This window comes from Pinus tabuliformis, chromosome Q (assembly GCF_031772625.1).
Source record: "Pinus tabuliformis cultivar Carrire ecotype Pingquan chromosome Q, CPIR1, whole genome shotgun sequence".
Taxonomy (NCBI): domain Eukaryota; kingdom Viridiplantae; phylum Streptophyta; class Pinopsida; order Pinales; family Pinaceae; genus Pinus; species Pinus tabuliformis.
In genome coordinates this window covers 754,023,993-754,049,798 of record NC_142296.1, presented here as the reverse complement: position 1 = coordinate 754,049,798, position 25,806 = coordinate 754,023,993, and the positions used below count along the sequence as shown (strand labels likewise).

The following is a 25,806-nucleotide window of genomic DNA, read 5'->3' as shown; positions in this document are numbered from 1 at the left end:
CCCGCATTCCTTTTTCCTTTGCCATTGGACTCGCCATTCCTTTGATCGTTGTTGTTGAAGTTGCCCTTGGAATGATTGTGATCATCATCATGCGATGTGTCCCTTCTATTTGGACACTCCCTTGCATAGTGGCTAAACTTATTGCAAACAAAGCACTTGCCCTTCCTTCCTCCCTTAGATCCAGGCTTTTCATGGAAATGACCTTTAGACCCTGCATTATTTCTCCTTTTGGCATGAGTGGAGAATGTAGTGTGGTTGCTTCTATTAGAAGGCATTTCTTGCTCCACCATTCTTGTTTGTTCTTGAATGTATCTTAACAACAATTCTTCAAACCCTGGAATTCAATCATTGTTGAGGACAGTGGTTCTAAATACATACCACTCAGGTGGGAGTCCTCCAAGGGTGGTGAGAGTAAGTTCCCTGTCAGGAACGACTTCTCCAATCGAGAGTAGGTCATTCTTCATCTCAGTAATCCTCAAGAGATGGGATTGAATATCCTCATCCTTGCCCTTCTTAAAATCTTTCAACTTATTCTTGAGAAATAGAATTTGATTAGCATTACCAACCTTGAACATGCGGACCAACCTGTTGTAGATCTCCTTGGAGGTCTTCAATTCGAAGATGCGGGCCATCAGATGCTTGTCAATGGAATCCTTGATAATCTTCTTTGCTTTGACTTCAACCCTATTGTACTTGGTCTTCGCAGCAACCGGTGCATTTGAAAGAGGTTCAGGGATTTTACGCTATACATAGTCAATCACTTCTTTTTCTTCCAAGGTCAAATCAAGAGACATCTTCCATCCATGATAGTTAGATTTATCATGGAGCTTGTCTTTAGCCGGGAACTAGGATGAGGAACCCATTGAACCTTTTGTCCTTGTCCAATTGTCTTTGGAGATTGCTCTTTCACTCTTGCTTGGGCTTTGTCTTCACCTCACGTCTGATACCATGTTAATTTTAGGCAACAATGGTATGTTCTATGCTTTAGAGCAATTTTACTTCAATTTCTTTATTAGCCCAATATCAATATTTAGATTAGCAATCACATCAACATGATAGTAAAATGCAAATAGAACATAAACATAAACAGTAGAAGACAAGCCAAGACAAGAGGGCACAAGATGTGGCACTAGCCAGGGACAAACCCCAATGTCGGGAAACCCTTGATCAAATCTTCTTTTAGTCTTCAATAGTTCAGTAGAGAGATATAGTACAATTTACAAATCTGATAATTTATAACAACAACAAAAGAGCCCTAACCAGAAAGGTCAACGCTGGTCAATAGGGTAGATTTGATCTTCAATAAATCGGTCAACTTTAGTCAACTTCGGCCTCCAAACAACAAGATAAAACAACTCTCAAAACAGTCAAATTCAACCTAGTCAAATTCTGGTCAAACAACCCACCTGCGGTCAGCCCTAGCTGTAGTCAAAGGAGGTCAACGCATGCTGGTCAACGCTTAATCAAACTGTCCAGAAATTTGGTCTCCTGAAATTTTGGCCTCTTGAAATTTCGCTTTCCTGAAATTTCTGCCTCCTGAAATTTCGCTCTCTTGAAATTTCGAACGTGTGGAGAGAAAGAGAGGCCCAAAAATCTGCGCCCAATCAATGAAGAGAGAGAGAGGGAAGTGTGAAGATGATTGTGTGCAAATGAGGCTAAGTCACCTTCTATTTATATGCGACGTTGAGGATGAATAGATGTGACTGTTGGGCTTCTAAGCCTACATAAGTTTGTTGGCCGACCTTGACAATTTGACCATAATCAAAATAAATTCATAACTTCATTTATAATAGAATTGGATGATCTTTAGATCAATCCTACACCTCTCGTGAGAGGAATCCAAGAAAAATATCAGCTGACATAAATAAGATGACCCATATGGAGTTTGGCCCAAGTTGCCAATATCTCCAAAAATTTCTCAATTAATCTTCCCCAAATCTCCAAAGTTCCACGCTGATTTTCCTTGGATTATTTGAGCTGTGAAATATGCAATGCGTGCTCCAAATCTAGTGCACACTATTGATTTCACCATGTGCTTAAATTCTTGTGCCATGTGGTGCCAAATCACCTTCCACTTGTCACTTTAAATTGACTTGATGACTTGAGTGCTTTTCAATGTCATTTCCACCTCAATTGGCATGTGCGTATATTTATTTTTCTCCATTTATTATTTTTCTGGGCTATTTATTGCCACATTTTCCCCTAGACTTAGGAAACAATGGGTTTTGGAGGTTTAAAGTGATTTTTTACGCCTCAAAGTGTTTCTTAGTAGATAGTTGAAGAGTAGAGGTTCAATTTTGATTATTCTACCCCCTAAAACGTTTCTAGACATCACTTATTACAATTTTTATAAAGAAATTATTAAAAATCCCGTTTAGTGAGAAATTTTAATAATTTAAAAAATGACACCTAGACCTAATCAAATTCCGCGAAATTTTACAAGTGATCTAACATGGTAATATACATTGACTCTATACACTAGGACTCACTTAAGGCCTTACCATCAAGCCGCACTCCAGCTTTGGGGTATATCTGGGAGAAAAAACTCAATTAATTATTAAGTGCTGAAAAGCACAAATAATTAATTAAGTGAAAAAACTCCCTAGAGTGAACTCACTTGATAGCAAAGTCCTAAGCTACCTAGGCTTATTACATGGCTTTATTTCATCATGCTAGCATCACATTTACAATATCCCCATGGGGTTGCAGAATCTAAGTACAATGAAGAAAAAGAGAGATCAGAGACGTTAGAAGCGCTGATGAAATCTCAAACTCTATAAGTGGAGGAATGCTCTGAAATATCTTTGGGCATGGAGTCTTCAAGTGTACATCAATAGCCAACAAGGCTAAAATTAGAGATCATTGGACATATATAAATAAGAGAGAGGTCATTTAACTCACTCATTGGACATGTATAAATAAGAGAGAGGTCATTTAACTCACTCATTGGACATGTATAAATAAGGGAGAGGTCATTTAACTCACTCATCATCATCACATGGAGAATTCAAACCTTATAAGAGAATTCACTCTTGTTCCTTCTTGGCTATTGGAGATTCTTGGAATGCATTTTGATGTTTGGAAGCTATTTTGAATTGTCTTTGGAGTTATTTCTTTGATGAATGGATGGATATACTAGATGTTATCTTGTAAGTGCCTATTATTGAATATTATCATTTTGAATTTGTCTAATGTATGGAATTGCTGCTTCTAGATTATGCTTGATTGAGCCCTAATTTGTTGAAAATAAGTTTTACAGGCTATCTAGTCGAGGATTGCATATGTTACTCATTGTATAACATGTAATGAATGTTCCTAGTGGAGGAATTCTTATAACTCTCCATCAAACTCCATTTATCATTGAGTTGGTAAATTCAGGGATTTTGATACCCAGGGCATCGAATTTCGGCCTCCTTAGCAACAATTTGGCTTATCTATCACATGCTTGACTCCATATGCCTAAAGGACATGGCACTAGTCCAAGTCTTTGGTGATCATCTCAAAATTTTCTCTATAAAATTTTGTCCTTAAATTCGGTCCTTTTAAGGCTTGAGAGAAAAACTAGGGGTTGGAGTGAAATTTTAAGGAGGCAGCTTTTTGGGGGTTTGAGAGCCCAAACATCAAGAGGTAGGTCTTGGCTACATGACCTATCATTTTGGTGGGCATCCACTCAAATTTCATCCTTGAAATCTCTTGCCCTAGGTCTTGCCCTAAGAGGGAAATCCTAGTTTTTTCTCTCTCAACTTCATGACTTTCTTGAAGGTTTCATGATCCTTGGAATAACTGATTATCTTTGCAAGAAACCCTTTCTCTTTGTTCTTGAGCTTGTGAATACCTATCACCATAGGAAAACCTCAAAACCCTAGGTCTTAAACCTTGATTTCTAGGGCTTTTCTTAGAGAGCGTTTTGCTTCCTTGAAGCCTTGAGCCATAAGCAAATTGTGCAAAAGCTTCCATCTTTGCAAATTGAGCTAACCCTAATCTATGTCACACGGTTCGAGTTCGAATTCGAGTTCGACAACAATTAAGTTCGATTCGAATTCGAATTTTCCGATCAGGTTCGAATGAGGTTCGGCATTAGGTTCGACTATACATATTTTTCAATATATATATATATATATATATGACAAAATAATAGAAAATTCAAAATCGATCCATAAACACATGAATACAAATTCTTATTAGTAAACATACATGAATAATGTAATCATTCTAACATCTAGTTAAATGTAAACATACACAATAGTAGTTTGCAAAAAGAAATGACATAATTTTCAGTCTTCAAGAATTAGGGCTGGCAAGTCCCTACCATGAGCGGGCGTGAAAGAAACACCACGAGAAAGTTTCATTTGTTGCTGAAATATTGGAATTACATCTACCTCACACAATCTTGAAAAAAGATCACAAATAATGACATAATTTTCTCTCCACATGATTTCCATTACGTTCTTTTGTATGTCTTCCAAAGTCTGATTTCGGACCACTGTTCTGTACATAATTAGTTGAGTTGACGGACAACATCGATTAGATTTCTGTAATTAATGACTCCAAATGACCACGATCATCCATGGACAAATTATAAGCATATTAAGAGAGATAAGAACCATGACCACAGCAGCAGAAGGACGTATTCAGTTATAAACACCACCGGTACTGATCTCCTAGACGTGGGCACTAAAATATTTGTCTAGTAAGAGGAGAATGATTGAGCCAAAAGGCTTATTTTTTCTTATTTTACAGTTAGCTGTGATGTGATGTGTAATTTTATTAGGAAATTATTAAAATTGAAATTTTGCTGAGTAAATTTGTATATAAATTTTAAACAATTTAAAAATAAAAAATTTAAATAATAATATCTGTTTATAAAAAAATTGTAAATAAAGAAATCAGATTGCTTTGGATTTAAAAAAACCCAAAAAAATCAGGGGTTTTTTTAACAAAACCATCCAAACAACCGCCATTAAATGAGTCATTTTCATATTGAACATTCAATATAAAACATTAGCAACCTACTTGTATAAATTAAGCTCTATGAACTGGCATGATAATGCAAAAGAAATTAGGGCCAATTGGCGAGCAGTGAAGTGAGGACAACGCGGATTCTAGCATGCTTGGCAAAGGCTTCGACGCAGTCATGAAGGTCCATGTTAAAATAAAAGGACGTGTCTCGATGAAACGCTGAAGCGTGTGGACCACGTCCACAGACGGATCCTTGTTTCGATCGCCGTGGGTTTGCTGGAGAAACAACCCAGATCGTCTTGGTTGGTCCGTTCGACTCTAATACTAAAAAACACAAGCTAAGACATATTTAGTATGATTGGAAATTGGAATGCTTTGATTGTATGGCTGAATCGACAGAATAAAAGAAGAAGTGGGGCTAGTATTGTGGGGATTGTTTGATAATATCGTGTGAGTGAAAGAATGGAAACGAACGAGAGGAATGAAATGATGCGTACATAGAACCTTATCCAAATGACATCTGGGCTGCTGGCTATAATACTTTGCCTCTTCTTCTAAGAGTGAGGGAGACAATGATGGAAGAGAACCAAACTGTTGGGATGTTATGACCACTCCTCCAATTAAGCGTTCCGATGTTCGTTTAACTATTGAAAGAGATTGTTGGTGGTCACGGGAGCAAATGCAGAAAGTTGACAATTGCTTCTCTGTCGTCTCTCACATTATTATTTTTCCTCTGTTTGTCGAACAGACACATGGCCGAACCTGCTCTTCTTACTTCCTACCCGCCAAAAAAACCATCGAACCTAAAAAAAAATCCTTGAAATTTGCATTAAATCCGTTCAGGTTCGATTTTACAGGTTCGATTTTCAGGTTCGTTTAAGTTCGTTTAGGTTCGACTGGGTTTGAGTTCGTTTAGGTTCGCCCTTCAGGTTCGACTTTCAGGTTCGGCGAACCTGAACGAATTTCAAATTTTTTAACAGGTTCGCCGAATTTCGAACCTGAAGCTTCAGGTTCGCCGAACCCTGTGACAGAGACTCTAATTTCAACTTTCTAGCTACCTTTTTCATATTTATCTGAGCCGCAGATCCTAATCTAGAGACGGAGATCACTTTGTGCCTTATACCTAACATATCCATTTTAACCGATCTCCTCCTATCGGGACTCTTCCCATCGGTGAAAATTCGTAAAGAGCAGGGGGTTTTGGCTGAGGTGACATTGGGCTTCTACCCCATTGTTAACACTTTGTCTAGCTCTTGTCTTGTAGGGTTTCCGTCTCCAAGGCCTGCTAGATTTTGTGGTAACAAGGATCACAATTATTTGCCTTCTAACAGTGGTTTGGATGCTCAAATGGCACTGTACATAGGCTTCTAAACTAGGTCTTCACCACAACAATTGTCCTCTACAATTGGCTATTCATTAGACCTTCAAACCTCTGTCCAAACACATGATAGTGGACAAACCCTCCACACACTAACTGAGCATCCAATCTCCAATGCTCAACCCTCCTCTTCCCTTCTTCCTTCACTATAGCAACCACCCTTCTCTCTATACCTTCTTTGCGCTCTTATGTCCACAAACTAAGGGTATTTTGGCCTCTCTTGGATTAGACCTTATCATAGAACTAGTGTGCATTCATTGAGGATCTACGACCCTTAAAACTTCCTCCTTTAGGGTCTTGACCTTCTCTTGAATCTCTTCCATGCACAGAAACTAAGCGCACTTGAACAAAACTTTAGGACAAATTTTCTTGAGGTTGCGTATCATAGGAAGAGCCCTAACTAAGGCACAAGCTAACACAAAATAGTGACCTCCATTTTGCCAATACAAACCTCCATTAAGGGACGAAATACACACAGAAAACTCGTCTTACTTCTAGGCAAAATCGCCCATCAACCATACACAAGATAAATGATAAGAGCTCCAATTTCGTCCTTCCTTAAGGCCTGCGGCTCACTGAGGTAACTCACACTCTTCTTGGGTAGATAACACTTGAGATTTGATGCTCACTTGGATGATTTCACCTCTAATTAGGCCTCTCCTATTTATATCTTCTCTAATCATTGTCTTAGGGGCTCCAACATCATTTAGAGAACTCCTCGTCAATAATTAGATTAAACAATTATTTCTTTTGGGTCTTTAGCCCACCCTTTTGGTTGTAAATCCCACCACTTGGGTACATTGCCCACAAAACACATTTCTGTGGGTCAATTCCTCACAAACCTAGTACCCCAGAGGTTGTGGGAGTACCTCCTAGGCTACACATTTTAACACTCCCTCTTAGCGAGGGAGGTACTTCCACTTCTCATAAGTAACTTGTCAGTAACACTAGCCCAATCTCTGACATCCACTGTTGCAACATACCCTGTAGAATGAATCACACTATCCTCAGTAGTGTTCCTTCTTCTAGAAGCCTCTCACTTCTTCTTCTCATGATAGGCCTTCAGCCCATTCTGCGGTTTCTTCTTGCCAGCTGTAGAAGTCTCCTTACTCACTGGCCATGCGCTCTTCTTGGGTTGCGGATTCTCCCTCTAAGCCTGTATACTCTTGCTTGAACTTGAACCCCTTTGAGTCTCACGAACTTGCTTCTTCCTTTGATCTATAGGCTTGCCTGTTAGCTGGTATAGACCATGCTCCCTAACTCCAATGATAACTCTAGTAGAGTTAGAGCCTCTGGGCCTGAGCATCACTTTCACATCTCAGAATATCACCTCAAACCCCTTCGCCTCGATCATTGAGATAGACAATACGATGTACCTGAGCTTCGGTACCCACTGTTGTCACTCACTATGTTATGAGTTTTCAGTTGTCCCAAGTGCCAAATAGCAGTGAAGTTTGAAGCCATTTCCCGAGCCACAAAATCTCTCAAGGCTAAATCAGACCCTCTCCATTGGATAGTGCTCGGAATAAGCTTTCCAACAGTATGTGGAAGTCCAAAAATGGACTTCTGGATCAGAAGTTAGAGCAGAATGAAGATACCCCTTGAAAGCCAGAAAACAAAAGAAAAAGGACCAAGGGGAGGCTCATCGCAATCGCATTTCGAAGTTTTTCTCAAGCAATAGAGGGGGGAGGACAGTAAAATCTACGATCAACGATTGCTGATATTGCAAATTGGAGGTCTGCGGTCAACGTAGTGTATATCGGCGATCGGGGGTTTTCACAATACAGTGCAAAGGACAGAGCAACTTACAATTAGCGATCGCTGATATTGCATATCGTAAATCAATGATCGGAGGTCCCGGTGGTCTGGAAAAATTTCGATGTAGTGTTAAAGCATCGGGATTGGCTGATTTCATTTAACAAAGAAATTCAAAGAAAAACCAAGGGCGGATGGGTCCTTTTCTCTCTCCTCTAGGGGGCCATGTGTAGGGTCCATTGGATTTGATAATGACAGGGGGCTTTACGTCAGCATGACGTGGAAGTACAGAGATAACTTGGCGGTAGGGAAGACACATGGCACACAAATTTGGCATTTTTAGGGGTCATAAGGGGCCATAACCAGGTGACACGTGGCAGTATGAAGATGACGCCACATCGCAATTGCAAATCGGCATTGGAAGGATGAGGCATTTCGCTTACATAAAGAAAGCCTCTGATTGCGATTTGCGATAAAAGGGCTCCGATAAGGGGGCTGGCTCGCGGTCATAAGGATTCAACAAGAACCGAGGGCTAAGAAACAGGGGGGCGATCGCATATCGCAATCGCAAAAGTTATGAGAGTGCGACCAAAGGTAAGGATTAGAGAAGTCCCGATCGTCGACCTCCAATTTGAAGTTAAGTACCAGGTCACTGACCTCGGTCATATGAAGCGAATTACAGAAAGGCGCTAAAGCAAAGGGGCCTAAAGGGGATTTGAACTCACCTGTTTTGTAATGTTTTTAGTGATAAGTGCTAGCACCGAAAAATCCTCCATATTACACTATGGTTGCATCACCGGGCATATCATGGCTCCGATAGCATAATACTGGAAGTTAGAAGGGATGGATGAGTCGGCAGCCGTGTTTGGAATTCGTTCAGGCCACTATGTGTGATCGCTCCCACTTCCTGAATGAGAAGGAGTGAGATTGTTAAAGACTGAAAGTGACAAGGAACCGGCCGAGAGAGTGTTGAGCTTGATGTAGCAGAAATTCTTTAGACCATAGGCCAACAAATAGAGTGGCGCAAAGATATTTCCATGGGACCATCATTTCAGTTTGCTTGTTAATAATGTTTTGTTGTTTTTTGATCGCTGTTGCTATTATTCTGTTTTATTTTCAAGAAAGGCATCTTACTGTTGTAATAATTAGAGGCTTCATGCTGAGACAGCTAGTCATATAGACAATTGTAAACTCTAGCGAGAAGATATTTTTGTAATTGATTTCCTTGCCCTCCCTTTCCTTATAAAAGGGAGGAAGAAACACTTAAAAAAGGTTCTGAATTCTGAAGAAAAAACCACATGTTATTTCTGTGACTGTATTACTTCAAGATTTGCATCTTCCAGAATATTAATGAAATGGTGGTGATTCCTACATTCGGGTACTACAGTATGTTTTCCCTCTGTTAAATTCCATTATGTTTATGTTTCCTCTCTGATTTCATGTAATTGTAGCTGCCAGAAATGTTTCATATGCTTTTACAGATTCATTTGTGTTGACTTGTTAATGCACATGCCTGTATGTGGCTTTGAGATTATATCTTTAAATTGCGCTCCATGAATCATAGCATCCATTTCTCCTTTATCCATTATGTCTACCTGTAATTCAGATAAGTGTAGAACTCTTGAAGCTCCAAGCTCTATGTGATAAATATAGAATTCTTGAGGTTTCAAGCTCTATATGATGAGTTATTCTATCTCCCTTTCTTCTTCCATTTCTCTGCTAAAGTTGATTAAGCTATAGGTCCTCGAACTACTCGGCCTCCACTAGTACATACATATATCCCTGTGAGTTGTATATGTGAAAGAGCACCATAAATACATGTCTTATGTCCTTGGGTGAAGGAACCAAGCTATTGATTTGGGGTAGCATTCGATGTGCTCTAGCCATGAAAATTGGCGGAGAGGCTATATCACATGAGATCTCCAAGACCCAGAAATGGTTTGGGGAAATTCTACCTGGTGAAGGAGATATTAAAATAATTAATATTTTTAATGGGTTCCTAAGTCTAAACTTAGGAAAATAAAAATATTAATGGGTATTAATATAAAACTGGGTTAGAAGGTTCTAAATGACATGGATCAAGCCAAATCTAATCTTAGCCGTTGATTAGAGATGTAATCTTGGTCGTTGAAGACTCAACAAAAAAAGTATAAGAGGAGGCTTGAGGGTCAGTTGGAGATACAGCAGAGTGATTAGTTAGTTCAATTTTCTAGAGCGGGGTTTGCTAAGAGAAATTGAAACAGTGATCAGAGTTGCAGCGAGGGGCAGTGAGTCCAAGGCATAGAGGCAGAGATAGTGGCGGAAGACCAGTGTAGAGGCAGAGAGGCAGACACAGAGTAGTAGGAGTTGCGCAGAGGCCAATAGTGACTGCGCAGAGGCTAGAAGGGCCCGCGTGAGTGATGCAGAGGTTGTAGAAGTGATGCAGAGGGCCAGAGAGGCTACATAGAGCCTCAGAGGGCTGACGCAGAGGCTAGGAGGGTTGACGCAGTGCTTCAGAAAGGTGCTGGAGAGGGTTTCATAGAGTAGACTTTTAGAATATCTGCTTCCGAAGAGAAGTATTACTGTCAGATTATTTTCTTTGTTGGGTGAGCCAGCTTAGCACCTAGTGTACTCAAGAAAAGCTGCATAATAATAAAACCCTCGGAACTACTGCACCGGTTTTCCCAAGTTGGGTTTTTCCAGGGACGATTGTCCAAAAATAATGGTGTCCCTTGTGTGTTTGTCTATTTCTTTCAACTGTGATCTGTAGATGGTTGAGATTGTATTGTGTTTATTTCAGTATTTATATGGTTAAATAACTTGTTAGTAATTAAAACAAGTAGGCGAAATAAACCAGAGAATACAGAAAATTTTTTCTAATGGGTAATACTTAGAAATTTCAATATGGTATCAGAGGGTTGTAGATCACAGGAGAGTTGAAGGCACCAGCTGAATCAGAGAATTTGCAGTGGAAACAACTGTCCCAAGTGACGGACGCTGTTCTTAAGTAGAAAACAGCAGAGAAGGGGTGACGCAGAGGGCCTGCATCATTAGTTCGAGTCAGAGAAGGGCCCAGTGCAGAAGGAGTGAGAGGCTCACGAAGAGCCACATCATCCTGCTCAGCTAAGTAGGAGTGATGCAGTTGGCTAGTGGAGCAATTCAGCCACTTCTGGGATTGCGCAGAGCCTAGAGGCTCAGTTCTTCAGTTGCTGGGGCATAGGAAGCAGTGGGAAGATTGTAGAGTGTGAAGCTGGTGGGGTGCTGTTGTTGTTGAGGCAGAACAGTACCTAACGGGACAAAACCAAGGTAGAAGGGAGTCGCTACCTAGGCGGATTTCTAGCCAAGAAATCCAGATCAGTGTTGCAGGAGCAAAGGAGATCGGAGAGGTGCGATTCGACTGTTGGCAGAAGGATTTCCAGGAGGGAAATCGAGACTCAGAGGGAGTCGAAGAGAACTTCCAGGAGGGAAGTAGAGACTCAGAGGAGTCGAAAAGAAGAGCAGAGATGGCCATGAACGGACTGAGGGATCAGGACAGGCTGGACGGGGCATCCAACTTTGTCATCTGGAAGGCTAGGATCCTGTCTGTTCTAGATAGACATCGCATCAAGGCCTTCGCCTTGAGAACTGTGGCTATCCCAGTCGACCCAACTAATAACAAAAAGTATGAGGATGTGATGGCCAAGGCAAAGTGCATAATCCTTGATGGGGTCAAGGATCATGTAGTTCAGCATATTGCTGAGAAGAATACGACAAAGGAGATGTGGGACACCTTGATGACATTGTATCAAGGCACTTCCGTGCAGAGGAATATGCTACTGGAGAATCAACTGTGGTCGTATCAGATGCAGAAGGGGGAGCAGGTAGATCACTTCCTTCGTAAGTTGCAGGAGATTGGAGACCAACTGACTTCCATAGCGGCTACGTCGGATCAGGAGTTGATGGTGAGAACTGCCCTGAACACTGTCTCCGAGGAATGGGAGACATTCGTCCAAAGCATTTTGGGCAGAGCGAATCTTCTAGATTGGGAAGAACTGTGAGCAACTCTTTGCCAAGAAGAGATCAGACGGGTGACCAAGGCGGGAAGTAGTGGCAAAGGAGCCCGACTCAAGAAAGAGGAGGAAGAAGATGCAGCTCTAGCATCTGTAGGGTAGCAGGGGAAGAGGAAGAAAAATGACCTCTCCAAAATAAAGTGCTTCAACTGTGGGGAACTGGTCCATTATGCAAACCAGTGTCCTAGGAAGAAGAATAAGGGAGAGGTGTCTGACTCCAAGGCAGCGCCAACGAAGGTAGAGAAGGAGGTAGAGGATGATGACAATTGTGCCATGAGTGCTCATGTACCTCTAGAGAAGAGGTGGAGAGACATCGAGCTGTAGCCAGGAGGACTACAGGAGATGTGAGGCAGGATCCTTGAGGTACCCAAACTCTTGGATCATATTCGGCTATGGGAAGCCTCGAAGTGACAGTAGCAGGATGGCAGAGGTTGGTAGAAGCGGATGCGGATGAAGCGACAGAGAGTGCTAGAGTGCAGTAGTCCCTGGCAACGCAGAAAGGATTACATTAGTGCGAGAGGCATAAATGAGGTTGCAGCAGTGCAGGAAGGCACAGAGGTGTTGCAACAGCTCAAAGGTAGTAGAGGGAGCACAGGATAATGACAGAGAGCTTCATCATCAGGTGGGTTTCTAGCCTGACAAGGATGTCAGTCCTCTCAGTAATTGAGTTGTAGTGCAACGATAACAGTGGTGGTGCTATGGGCAGCACGATGCAGCATGAGTAGAGAGGATTGCAATGCAGATGCAGTGTTGGGAGGAAGGACCAACAGCAACACGGATGCAGTGGCAGTGGTAGAGCCATGGGCAACAGTACATGATGCAACAATGCAGAGGCTATTGGGTAGCAAGGCCAAGCATCATCACAGGTACAGGTGCCAGATGATCAGGGTGATGCTCAGTGGTGGAGTATTACTAGAGCATATTCCTCGCTAAGGAGTGTTGATTTGGGGTAGCATCGGATGTGCTCTAGCCATGAAAATTGGTGGAGAGGCTAAAGCACATGAGATCTCCAAGTCCTAGAAATGGTTTGGGGAAATTCTACCTGATGAAGGAGATATTAAAATAATTACTATTTTTAATGGGTTCCTAAGTCTAAACTTAGGAAAATAAATATATTAACGAGTATTAATATAAAACTGTGTTAGAAGGTTCTAAATGACATGGATCAAGCCAAATCTAATCTTAGTCGTTGATTAGAGATGTAATCTCAGCCATTGAAGACTCAACAGAAAAAGTATAAGAGGAGGCTTGAGGGTCAGTTGGAGATACACTAGAGTGATCGGTCAGTTTGATTTTCTAGAGCGGGATTTGCTAAGAGAAATCGAACCAGTGATTAGAGTTGCAATGAGGGGCAATGAGTGCAAGGCAGAGAGGTAGAGATAGTGCAGGAAGACCAATGCAGAGGCAGAGAGACAGACACAGAGCAGCGGGAGCTACGCAGAGGCCAACAGTGACTGCGCAAAGGCTAGAAGGGCCTGCATGAGTGACGCAGAGGGCCAGAGAGGCTGCGCAGAGCCTTAGAGGGTTGACGCAGAGGGTTTCAAGCTGACACAGAGGCCAGGAGGGCTGACGCAGTGCTTCAGAGAGGTGTTGAAGAGGGTTTCGTGGAGCAGACGTTCAGAATATCTGCTTCTGAAGAGAAGTATTACTGCCAGATTATTTTCTCTGTCGGGTGAGCCAGTTTGGCACCTAGTGTACTCAAGAAAAGCTGTTTAATAATAAAACCCTCAAAACTGCCGCACCGGTTTTCCCAAGTTGGGTTTTTCTGGGGACAATTGTCCAAAAATAACGGTGTTCCTTGTGTGTTTGTCTATTTCTTTCAGTTGTTGATCTCTAGATGGTTGACACTGTATTGTGTTTATTTCAGTATTTATATGGTTAAATAACTTGTTAGTAATTAAAACAAGTAGGCGAAATAAACCAGAGAATACAGAAAAATTTCTAACGGGTAATACTTAGAAATTTCAACACAACCCATGTTGTTTGTTGTATGTATTTACATGTGTATAAAATGTATATGATGTCTTCGGTTTCTTGAAGATTATATGATACACATAAAATATAGATGTTCCCAGGCACTGACCTTGTAAGCAATCCAACGCTGTCTTTGGAAGCGACAATACCCACAATACATCTTGAAATCATAACAACCCACATGACTCCATCCTAAATGGCACAACATTTGACCCTCCAACAACTTTCTGACTCTTGTCACCAACCTCCATGTGCATTTAGAGTCCCATTTAGTTAGAGTGTCAAAAACTTCACAGGAACCTGTCATATGCTCCGATGCTCTGCTATCCACGTACCATGCATGCTCGTCAATAGTACCCTCGGAGAAATGAGAAACCATAGCAAAGTCTTCATCTAACCTTCTTGAGAAGTCATCCAACTCACATGAAGATGTAGCATGCCCAACTATCTCCTTCCTCTTCTCATCGTCTCTCTTCTTCTCTCACGCACACTTGCTAGTATAATGACCATACTCGCCACATGTATAACACTTCAGCTTGCTCAAGTCCTTCTTCGCTTTTCCCTTCATCTTTCTTGCAATAGCCACGTTATCTTTAGCAGATTTCTTCTTGTGAAGATCCTCGTCCCACAGTCCTTGTTGGATGAAGTCATCCCATAACTTGTTTCAATTTGGCAGCTTGTCTCAAGTGACGATCCCTTTGATAAATGGCTACCATTCCTCGGTAAAGCCCTTCAAAGCAATCCTCACTAGCTCAAAATATGGAATGTTATCTCCAATGGCAATTAGCTTATCTCGAACTTGAGAAATCCTCGTCAGATACAGAGCCACACCTTTGCCATCCAACATCTTGGTGTTCTTCAACTTTTCTCTCAATACCAATAATCGTTTCTTGTTCTTATTCTAGAACAAGTCCTGAAGAGCCTTCCACATCTCTTGTGTAGTGTTTTTCCTAGTCAGATGAAGTATCAAGTGATCTTTGACACCATCTAGGATGATTAGCTTAGCATTTGCATCCAACTCTTCATACACTTCCAACTCCTTAGGGTCAGTTAGCTTTTGAATCTCCTTGTCAGCAAAGTTCCATATCTTGTTCACCAAGAAGGCTATCCTGATCCTCTCCTTCCAAGGACTATAGTTGGACAAGCCATCCAATCTATCTTCATACCTCAGACTAGTGACCAACTTCGCCATGCTGCTAGTTCTTCGACAACAAGGCAACAAACTCCCTTTTGAGTTGCTTGTTGTGCACACTCTGATTCAACTGTCCCTTCAAAGTAGCTGTGATACCATGTTGATTTTTCCTTGGCAATTCAGAATCAAGTCTATGTCTAACACTTGATAACAAACACACTAAAATGCCACAACACCAAGCACTTTGCACAATGGAAAATGTACAACTGTGAATCAATGAAGTACACAAGATTTTTTGCAACCGAAAACTTGCTTGTATTACAACTTTAATACAACAAACATAGGGCTCCCATACCGGGGATCATGACCCTTATAATTAGCCCTGATACAAGGAAAACCAAGGCTTGTTGTCAACAACACATGACAATCAATTTGCCCAAGAACAAGAACAACTTGAATTACTTGTTGAAGAAGCACTTACAACAATCCTTTCAATCCACTTGTCTTGAGCACCTAGCAGGTCCTTTGTCATCTCTACTTGCAGAGAATATGGTGCTCCAATATCTCTGCCCTAGCTGCTCGCAAATTCCTTTGCAACTTAAGATTTTCTTGCACATATCAACTTCACACTTCTGCCTTCTTTCAATGATAGTGCTCCTCCAATGTCACAGAACATAGGTCTTCACAAGTCTGCCCTATAACAACAGCTTAACTACTTCAAAGTCACTGCACTTAGGGTCTTCAAAAAATTTGCCCTCACAACAATGATTTGCCACATCAATCACTGTACTTAGGGTTCACAATTATCTGCATTCTAACATTGTTTTGGCTCTTGAAATGACACAGTACATAGGCTTCCAAACTAGTTCTTCACCACAATAATTTGTCCTCTATAAATGTTGTTCATTATACATTCGAGCCTCTTTCCAAACACATCATAGTGGACAAACCTTCCACACACCAACTCAACATCCAATCTCCAACGTTCAACCCTCCTTTTCCCTTTTCATTCATTGTAGCAACCACCCTTCCCTCTGCCCCTTTTTCACACTCTTCTGTCCACACACTGAGGGCATTTCAGCCTCTCTAGGATCATACCTTATCATAGAACTAGTGTGCATTCAGTGAGTCTCTGCAACCCTTAACATAGAGGGAAAACTTCCTCCTTTAGGGTCTTGGCCCTCTCCTCCATGCACAAAATCTAAGCGCACTTGAATAGAACTTTAGGACAAACTTTCTTGAGGCTACATATCATAGGAAGAGCCCTAACTAGGGCACAAACTAACACAGAACAATGACCTCCATTCTGCCAATACAAACCTCCATTAAGGAACAAAATACACAAAAAAATCGTCCTACTTTTGGGCAAACTCAACCATCAAGCAAACACAAGATAGACCATAGAAGCTCCAATTTCGTCCTTCCTTTAGGCCTACCGCTCACTAAGGTAACTCACACTCCTCTTGGGCAGATATCACTTGAGATTTGATGCTCACTTGGATGATTTGACCTCAACATCGACCTCTCATATTTCTTGTTGAAAATGTAGCGAGCAAAGGTCTTTTGGCTTGTGCCTTAGCTAGTTAAGACCTCGAATTGTCCTTCTCCCAGTATGAGTGCGAGCTCATTAGTTAGACTTTAGTTAGGATGAGTTATTTCCAGTTTACTGGAATAATCATCAAGTTAGCATGAATAGAGATGGAGCTTCGGTTAAGTGGAGTCTTCATTAGTTTGACTACAAAATGAGGTGGCAGTGAAAAGTTCAGTTAGAGTGAGTTAGTCTTCAGTCTTGATTGAAGGATGAGCGAGTCATCTCCAATTTTGATTGGAGAGAGCACAAGTTAACAACTCCAGTGATGATTAGAAGGAGAGCGAGTAACACTCTCAGTTAACTTGCTATCACAACTCAAGTTCTCAATTTGAACTAGCCTAATTTAGCATGGATCAAATCTATAAAAGAGAGGACAAAGGCACAAGTAAATCACATTTGTTTTGTGCATGAGGGATTGTGACAAGACAATGCTCACGAGTTAGTGTGAGAGAGTCTTGATTGTGGAGCGCAGGAATTGTATCCTAAAGAATAGGAGCACAAGTGCACAAGAATTTAGGAGGAATGGTTGTGCGCAGATTGTGTGGAGTTAGGGTCCTAAAAAATAGGAGCTCAAGTGCGCTAAGAAATAGGCCTTGGAATGCACTAGGAAATGGGAGATTAGCGCAAAGAATAAGCAGGCCAAGTGCACAAGGAAGGAGGAGCGGAACTGAAGCGAGAAGGGTTTACAGAGCAAGTCAAGGAGGCAACACAGGAAGAATTATGTGTAGGAACCGAGATCAAGGCTAGCCAAGATCAATTGTATCAACTGAGATTTGTGAGAAGAAGCATAATGCTTTCTCAGAGATAGATTGCTTTGTAATAGATCCAATTACTCAAGAACAATCAATAAAATACCACATCAAAGAAGCAAGTTTTCCTTTTGGGTTTCCTGAGAAAACAAGTGTGTCAATTTGTGTGATGTGTTTTTATGTCTCTGTTTTTTTAGTTCGTTTCGTATGAATTGTTAAGAAACTTTTTATCTTGGTGAAAGTAAACTAGTTTTCAGTTTCAGTTATTCATCTAAGTAGTTCCAGAGTTTCATGGAAATTTAACATTTATATCTTCTCTAATCATTGTCTTAAGGGCTCCAACATCATTTAGACACCTTCTCATTAATAGTTAGATTAATCAATTATTTCTTTTGGGTCTTTAGCCCACCACCCGTTTGGGTCTAAATCCCACCACTTGGGTACATTGCCCACAAAACACATTTCTGTGCGTCAACTCCTCACAAACCCAGTACCCCAGGGGTTGTGGGAGTACCACACAAGCTACACATTTCAACATAGAAATGCCACTAGGCAAATTTTGAAATGTAGTATGACATGTACTTGCCACTTGGTCTAACTTTTTAAGGTTCGAGGGGCAAGACCTATAAATATAAATTTTAATTTTAATTTTGAATTTGAAAATGATAATGATCAATTTGATTGTTCAATGATTTTATGACTATAACTAACAAGCCATCAATAGTTTCATTGTATCATTGTTGAATGTCAAAATTTCAATGAAGCAATGTGCATGCTTTTGTTGTTATTTACTGAAAATGATACTATGACATTATGTAATGTGCATGTTATGATTTATTATTTTTAAAAAAAGTTTAGGTAATGAATTACACACACACACACAAAATAATAATAATTCTAATCTAATTTTAAGGTCAAGAGCAAGCTAGACACCAAATTGGTGTACGAGACCCCCTTGTTTGTGGGACAAGGGACCCACCTCCATGCAACAATTTGATTGTAGGCTTTGATGAGGATGTACATGTTCTTAACCATTAGGCCCATATATGTCTCTCTCTCTCTCTCTCTATTTATTTGTTTGTTGGCTTGCTTTTCCCAAGGATTTCCTTGTAGGGAAACCCTATAGCACTTCCTTGCATTTTGTGGATGTGTTAACCCATCAACACTGCTTACGATTTATGAACTCGTAGGTCCTAGGGACTTTGTGCGAGGCACACAACAAAGTGTTACTGTTGTAGCATTGGATAGGTGTTCTAGTCTCGACTTTGGTTAGAGAGGCTAAGGAACACAAGATCTCCAAAACCCAGAAAAAGTTTCAAGAGAAAACACCTAGAGATGGCTCAATTAAGTTAATTAATCAATAATTAAATATTTCCTAAGTCTAACTTAGGAAAAGTGATTAATTAACAATAATTAATTGAGAAAGGTGAGAATTCTCTAGAAACTCACATGGATCGAGTTTGAGATGATCTTAGCCGTTGATGGGGATCTAATCATGGTCGTTGGTTCACCAACGAGAGATTATAAAAGCAACTTGATGGGTAGATGGAAACACACCAGGGGAATGAATTCCTTGGCAAATCAAGCTATCCAGTTGTAGAGGCAAAGCAGGGAAGAAGAGTTCGAGCCAAAAGGAATGCAAAAGTGAGATAGAGGGAGCAACAACAAAGTATTCCAATAGAGATTCCCAACAACAGAGCGTGGAGGCCGAAATATTTTTGCAGGAAGGCCGAATATCTAGTGTGAGTTGCCGGAAGAGGGTTTGCAGTGTTGCCAGAGGTCATATCGAGCTCCAGAAGGCAAAGTGAATTTCTTCCAGTGGCAGAGGTAGGCGGGACGACTCATTTGGAGCCAACTAGCAAGCCGTATGATTTTCTTAGGCCAGATAGTGCGAATTCCTTGAGGCCATGTTTCTCAGTGGGGTTCGAGCAGGTCCGAGGGAGGCCAAGATAATTTGTAGAAGGGAGAATTTTCTCCAAAATAATTTGGTCAGATTATTTTGCTGGAGGATTGCTAGTTAGGCATCCAGATATTGTATTGAGATTTTGCTACTGCATATAATAAAGTAAACCATCATCTGCTGCACCAGTTTTCCTAGTTGGGTTTTTTCGGGGACATTTGTCCAAAAATAACGGTGTCAATTTTATTGTGTTTGTGCTTTATTTTCTCAATTCTAGTTTTTATTTTCCGCAATATTTTTATGGTGAAGAAATTGCAATGTGATTTATTCATTATTTTGCTGTAACAAAATAAACTGCATAATTAATCAGTTAGAAGAATAAATTCTAGTTGTTGCGTTTAAAGGAATTTTCACATGGTATCAGAGCAGTGTTGAAGACAAATCATGAGCTCAAAAGCTAAAAGAGAAATTTTTCATCGTCAGAGGGAGTCTATGAGCAAAATTTTCAGGTATGCACAGAGGGCCAACCAGGCAGTGCGAATTGCTGGGCAGAGGGTTTGATTTCTAGTTGTAGGGGCAGGAAAAGTTCGAACAAGCCAGTAATAGTTCCGACAGGCAGTGGTGTTGCTGGAAAGCAGTTCTGGTGAGCAGATCAGTGAGTTCATTGAGCAGATCTTGGCACAGTGATTTTGTAGCAGTTTTGCAGTAGTAGATCAACGCTGGGTGGAAGAGAAAAGCACGCATTGAGGAATTTCTTAGAAGGTTTCTAGATCCAGCTGGTAGGAGGAAATTTGTGATTTCCAGTAGCAGAAGGAAACGACAATGCATATCTGCGCATTCCAGGGGGGAGTGCGAGTAGCAGAGTAAGCAACAGAGCAGGAAAGGGAGGAGATTCCTGTTTATTTTCTCTAGTATTTGAGTTTCACAGATTTTGTAGCTTTCCAGAGATGGCCATACGAGATTGCCAGAGGAGGTCATGCGAGTTAGCCCAAACGCAGATCTGGGCAACAGATCGACTTCCAGTTGTCAGGAACAAGTGCCAGAAGAAGTGCGTGTTGTCTAGTGCAAGTTGCAAAACGAAGAGGGGTCCTAGCCAGGGATATGGCTTGAAAGGAGATAGTGGTGCACAGAATCTAGGAGGAGGAGGAGTATGAGACTCCAGTGTGCCAGGTGAGTAAGGTCAAACATAGGTGTAGCAAGGAGATCAATTAGATCAGTTCCAATTGTTGCGGCAGGACGATCACCTTAGCTATAAGGGCCCACAACATTTCAATAGCAGGAGGATCAATGTTCAGGATGGTGCAGTCAGATCTTGAGGGACAATTGTAGAACTAGTTGCAGTCAGATGCCGAGGAGCATAAAGTAGTTGCAGCGTAGACAATTACTCAATGGACAGTGCAAAGGCTAGTTGCAATCAGAGATTAAAGAGATAGTTGTATTCCAGAGACAGTTGATTCCAATTTTGGTTCTCAGTGGTAGTAGTTGTAGTAGCAACAACAACATGAGATCAGTTGCAGTAGTTGTAGCAGCAACAACAACATGAGATCAGTTGCAGTGCAGAGCAGTGTTGCTAGCAATACAGGTGGTACAGTGCAGTGTCAGCAGCAATGCAAATGTAGAATTGTTTAGCTAGAGAGTGGCAGAGGAATCAGAGTATTCACAGTAGTTGGTGGGCAGTGGCAGGTTGTCATTGTTGTTAGACATCAATAGTGTATGGGAGGATGTTATGAGATAGAGAGAACACCTTCCTCACTAAGAGGGAGTGTTAGTTTTGTAGTATCAGACAAGTGTTCTAGTCTTGACCTTGGTCAAAGAGGCTAAGGAACACAAGATCTCCAAAACCTTGAAAAAGTTTTAGGAGAAAACACCTAGAGATGGCCCAATGAAGTTAATTAATCAATAATTAAATATTTTCTAATTCTAACTTAGGAAAAGTGATTAATTAACAATACTTAATTGGGAAAGGTGAGAATTCTCTAGAAACTCACATGGATCAAGTTTGAGATGATCTTAGTCGTTGATGGGGATCTAATCATAACCGTTGGTTCACCAATGAGAGATTTTAACAGCAACTCGATGGGTAGATGGAGAACACACTAGAAGAATGAATTCCTTGGCAGATCGAGCTATCCAATTGTAGAGGCAGAGCAGGGAAGAAGAGTTTGAGCCGAAAGGAATGCAGAAGTGAGATAGAGGGAGTAGCAACAAAGATTCCTAGCAGTAGAGCAGGGAGGCTGAAATATTTTTGTAGGAAGGCCGAATAGCCAGTGCGATTAGCCAGAATCCCAGTGCGAGTTGTCGGAAGAGGGTTTGCATTGTTGCCAAAGGTCAGATTGAGCCCCATAAGGCAAAGCGAATTTCTTCCACTGGAAGAGGGAGACATGACAACTCATTTGGAGCCAAATAGTAGGTTGTACGATTTTCCCAAGCCAGGTAGTGCAAATTCCTTGAGGCCAAGTTTCTCAGTGGGGTTTGAGCAGGTCCGATGGAGGCCAAGATAATTTGTAGAAGAGAGAAATTTCCTCCAAAATGTTTTGGTTAGATTATTTTGCTGGAGGGTTGCCAGTGAGGCATCCAGATATTGTACTCATATTTTCCTGCTGCATATGATAAAATAAATACTCATTTGCTACACCGATTTTCCTAGTTGGGTTTTTCTGGGGACATATGTCCAAAAACAACGATGTTAATTTTATTGTGTGTGCACTCTATTTTCTCAGTTCCAGTTTTTATTTTCCGCATTATTTTTATGGTGAAGAAATTGTAGTGTGATTTATTCGTTATTTTTCCATATCAAAATAAACTGCATAATTAATCAGTTAGAAGAATAAATTACAGTTGTTGCATTTCAATGAATTTTCACACAGAGGTAGAAAGCTTAGGAGTATTGGCCCTTTGACCTCCTACATCAAGCTCGTAACACTTAACCACTTAAGCTTTATGTGTGTGTGTGTGTGGAGGACATCAATTGAGGTATACAACAGAGGTAGCCAACCTGGGGATCAACTTTGAGGCCTCCTGTTTGAAGCTCAAAACACTCACCCACTTAAGCTATCCCAATACACAAACACACTTATACATATACATATATGCATGCCTCACTATATATATATATCTATATATATATATATATCTATATATATATCTATATATATATATATCTATATATATATCTATATATATATATATCTATATATATATATATATATATATATATTTGCATTTGAAATATATTTATATTATATGAGGAATATATATGTTTCAGTCATTGAAGGATTGCTCAGACAACAAGGCTCGAAGCCATTACAAGAAATATTCGTTATGAGCTCAACATGTCACATGTAGGAATTGAACATAGGTGGGGAGGTTAACAACATTCTCCCAACGACCCAAGCTAAACCTAATTGATATCCACTTGAGCTGTCCCATTGGGTGTTTTCTCTCTCTCTCTCTCTCTCTATATATATATATACATATATTCTATATGAGGAATAGACATGTTTAAGTTCTCGAGGGATTTCTCAGACAACAAGGCTCGAAGCTATTACAAGAAATACTCATTATGAGCTCAACATGTTGTTTTTCCACGATATTGGAATCTAGGTTAGAATCTTAGAATCACTGATGCTACCAATCCAAGTATCACAACAAACTACTTTGTATAGTGGAACAATAAATAACAGTGAATCAACACGTGCACAAATATAGACAACCTTTTACAATTTTTAACTGCCCAACTTTGTTATATTAACAAACTGATAATACAATTGTCTAGGGCTCCTGTACTAGGGATAATGGCCCTCATACATCCACTGATACAAGACTACAACTGGGACTTGGTGTCAACAACTATGACAACCAAACTGCTCGAACAAGATACACTAACCATCTGGTTGATGTAGCACGCTCTCTTAGCTCCTCTCGGTTGTATCCTTAACACACCCGCCCAGTGCTTCGGCTCCCGATCTGCAACAACTCCAACCTGCCTCTATCAATGAACCAACTCCATTAGGTCACTAAACATGGCTCCAACTGCTCTCTAGCTGATCGTTAGTCCTTCAATGCATCAACACATCGAGACTCCTATCGAGTTGTTCACAACTCCATTTGTGAACAACTCTCAACTGCCCACTGCTGCTCCTTAGCTCCTTTAGGACTTCTTGCCCAACTAACTGCTCCTTAGTCCTTCAAGGACACAACTCTTAGGGACTTTCTTCCCACTAGTGCCTTCCTGTGCTGCCCGATGAAGACACACTTAGGGCACGGAGGGTTGCCACCTATCACTGTCAAACATCCTTCTCCAACAATGAACTTGGGCTGATGTGATCTGCTCCCTTTACCTCCTTTCTTTTTCCTTAAAGAATCGGTCCTGAGCTCACCTCACCCACTTCTACCTCTTCTAGCAGCTCATTTGTCCTTCAATGACCTGTACTTAGGGCTTGGAGCAAGCCACTGCAGCCCTCCTAACTCCTGCTCTTTTGGCTGCTCCACCAACTGTCCTAAACTAGGACACCCTCATCCACCAGCAAATCATCAACTTCAAGAAGATGATATACCTGTCCTGCAACCTATTGCTGTTCTTCTTGACCTTGGCATATGTGCAACTGCTGTTGATGGACTTGCTTCTTAGGATGTACCAATCTGTCATCAAAACTGCTGTCCAAACTCCTTTTTGAACAGCCTCATCCCTAGCAAACAAAATTCAACTTAAGCACATCATCAACATACCTTGTTTACTCTTTCTAGGTCTGTGCATACTGCTGTCTCATCAGATCCGGTTAGGGCATCAAATCAGATCTGTTTAGCCCTTCCCTTTTGCTCCAACAGTCCTTCAAAAGGCTACAGTCTTCCTCAATCTCTAGGCTGCTCCCTTCGCTGCTCTTAGAAGGCTGAACTGACTTGGTTCTAGCCCTTTCGGCCCTCTCCAACAAGCTACTACAGCTCAGCCTTCTCTGCAATAGCTACAGGATCTGCGGCCCTTCAATTCTGAGCAAGACACCACCTAAACAATGCACAAACCAGCCTCAAGACAACCCAGACTTGCCCCTCAAGCCTTGGTCTGCACAACAAATCAAACTCGGCCCTCAACAGTCACAAGATTTCACCAAACAACTCCTCTTCCCGTCGCTGAAGTCTGCTCCTTAGATTTGTGGCCCAAAACAGATGTGTTACTATGAACTTCATTGCACTTGGATGAGTGAATGAGGTCTCACAAGGTCTCTTATTTATATGTTTCATGTGGGGATCAAACAGCCCTCCAAAGGGCACCTCTAGCTCCAAGCCAACCTGAACTTGTGGACAAATTAGCACACCTAAACATATAAAAAGTAATATCTTCACTTGTAGACCTCCGATCTTGATGATTTTTGCTGCACCTAGTGCCTCTAGAGGCCCTCTATCATCTCCATCAGTCAAACCAATAAAAGTCAACTTAGTTTTGAGTCTTGACCCAAAAGTGCCCTTGTAATTCCAATTCCTTCAAAACCCTTTAGCCTAGGGTTTGGAGTACCTCCCAAGCTACAAATCTCAACACGTCACATGCAGGAATTGAACCCAGGTGGGGAGGATATGAACATTTCTCCAAACGACTTGAGCTAAACCCAATTGAGCTTTTGGTGATCCTGCACTTTTTAGTTTCTGTTAATTTAAGTTCTTGCCAAATTGAACTTTAATTTTTTGAGATAACGCAACTTTTTAAAGTAGTATTCTTTCCTCAAATGGTTTACCTTAGTTCCTTTGTATGTTGTATCTATTTCTAAAATTACTTCCACGTAGATTTGACCTGTTCATGAATTCTCAACTTTCCATATTTTCTTGGGATTCTATTCATGTGGGTTATTGCTAGCTCTAACTTTTAAGTAGAATATGCTGATTACTGGTTAGATGGTTAGTCACATATTTATGTTTCATTTAGGTGTTATGGTTGTTAGAATTGAACTTGATCAAATGAATTTGATTTAGGATATGCCGTTTATTAGTTAGAAGGCTTAGCAACATACCTATGTTTCATTTAGGTTTTATGGTTGTTGGAATTGAACATGATCAAATGAATTGCATTTGATTGTTTTCTTTTGGCCATTGCATATCAGCTAACACTGCAACACTGTGCTCATTATTTGTAGGTAAAAGCTGTGGCAGAGGAAATGGGTCTGGGGTTCCTAGGGATTGGGTTCCAACCAAAATGGGCTGTGAAGGATATACCAATAATGCCAAAGGTAGATTTTTAAGTCAGTCATATTGCTTTTTGGATGTTTTCTAAGTTTTTATTTTTCTATTGAAAAGAGAAATGTGCCATTAGAAAAATAAACTTTTAAAGAACCAGAAGTTGGTGAGGCAGTAG

The 25,806-nt window shown here is 40.8% G+C and overlaps 1 protein-coding gene across 2 annotated transcripts in view; it reads left to right on the top strand.

Moving 5' to 3' along the window:
• Window positions 1-25,806, top strand: part of GSH1 (glutamate-cysteine ligase) — a 406,219-nt gene that overhangs the window by 121,888 nt on the left and 258,525 nt on the right. For both annotated transcript variants that reach the window (XM_089385200.1, XM_089385199.1), the window contains exon 5: window positions 25,589-25,681. In XM_089385200.1, the coding sequence (XP_089241326.1) occupies window positions 25,589-25,681 (93 nt within the window). The remainder of the gene's footprint in view (window positions 1-25,588; window positions 25,682-25,806) is intronic.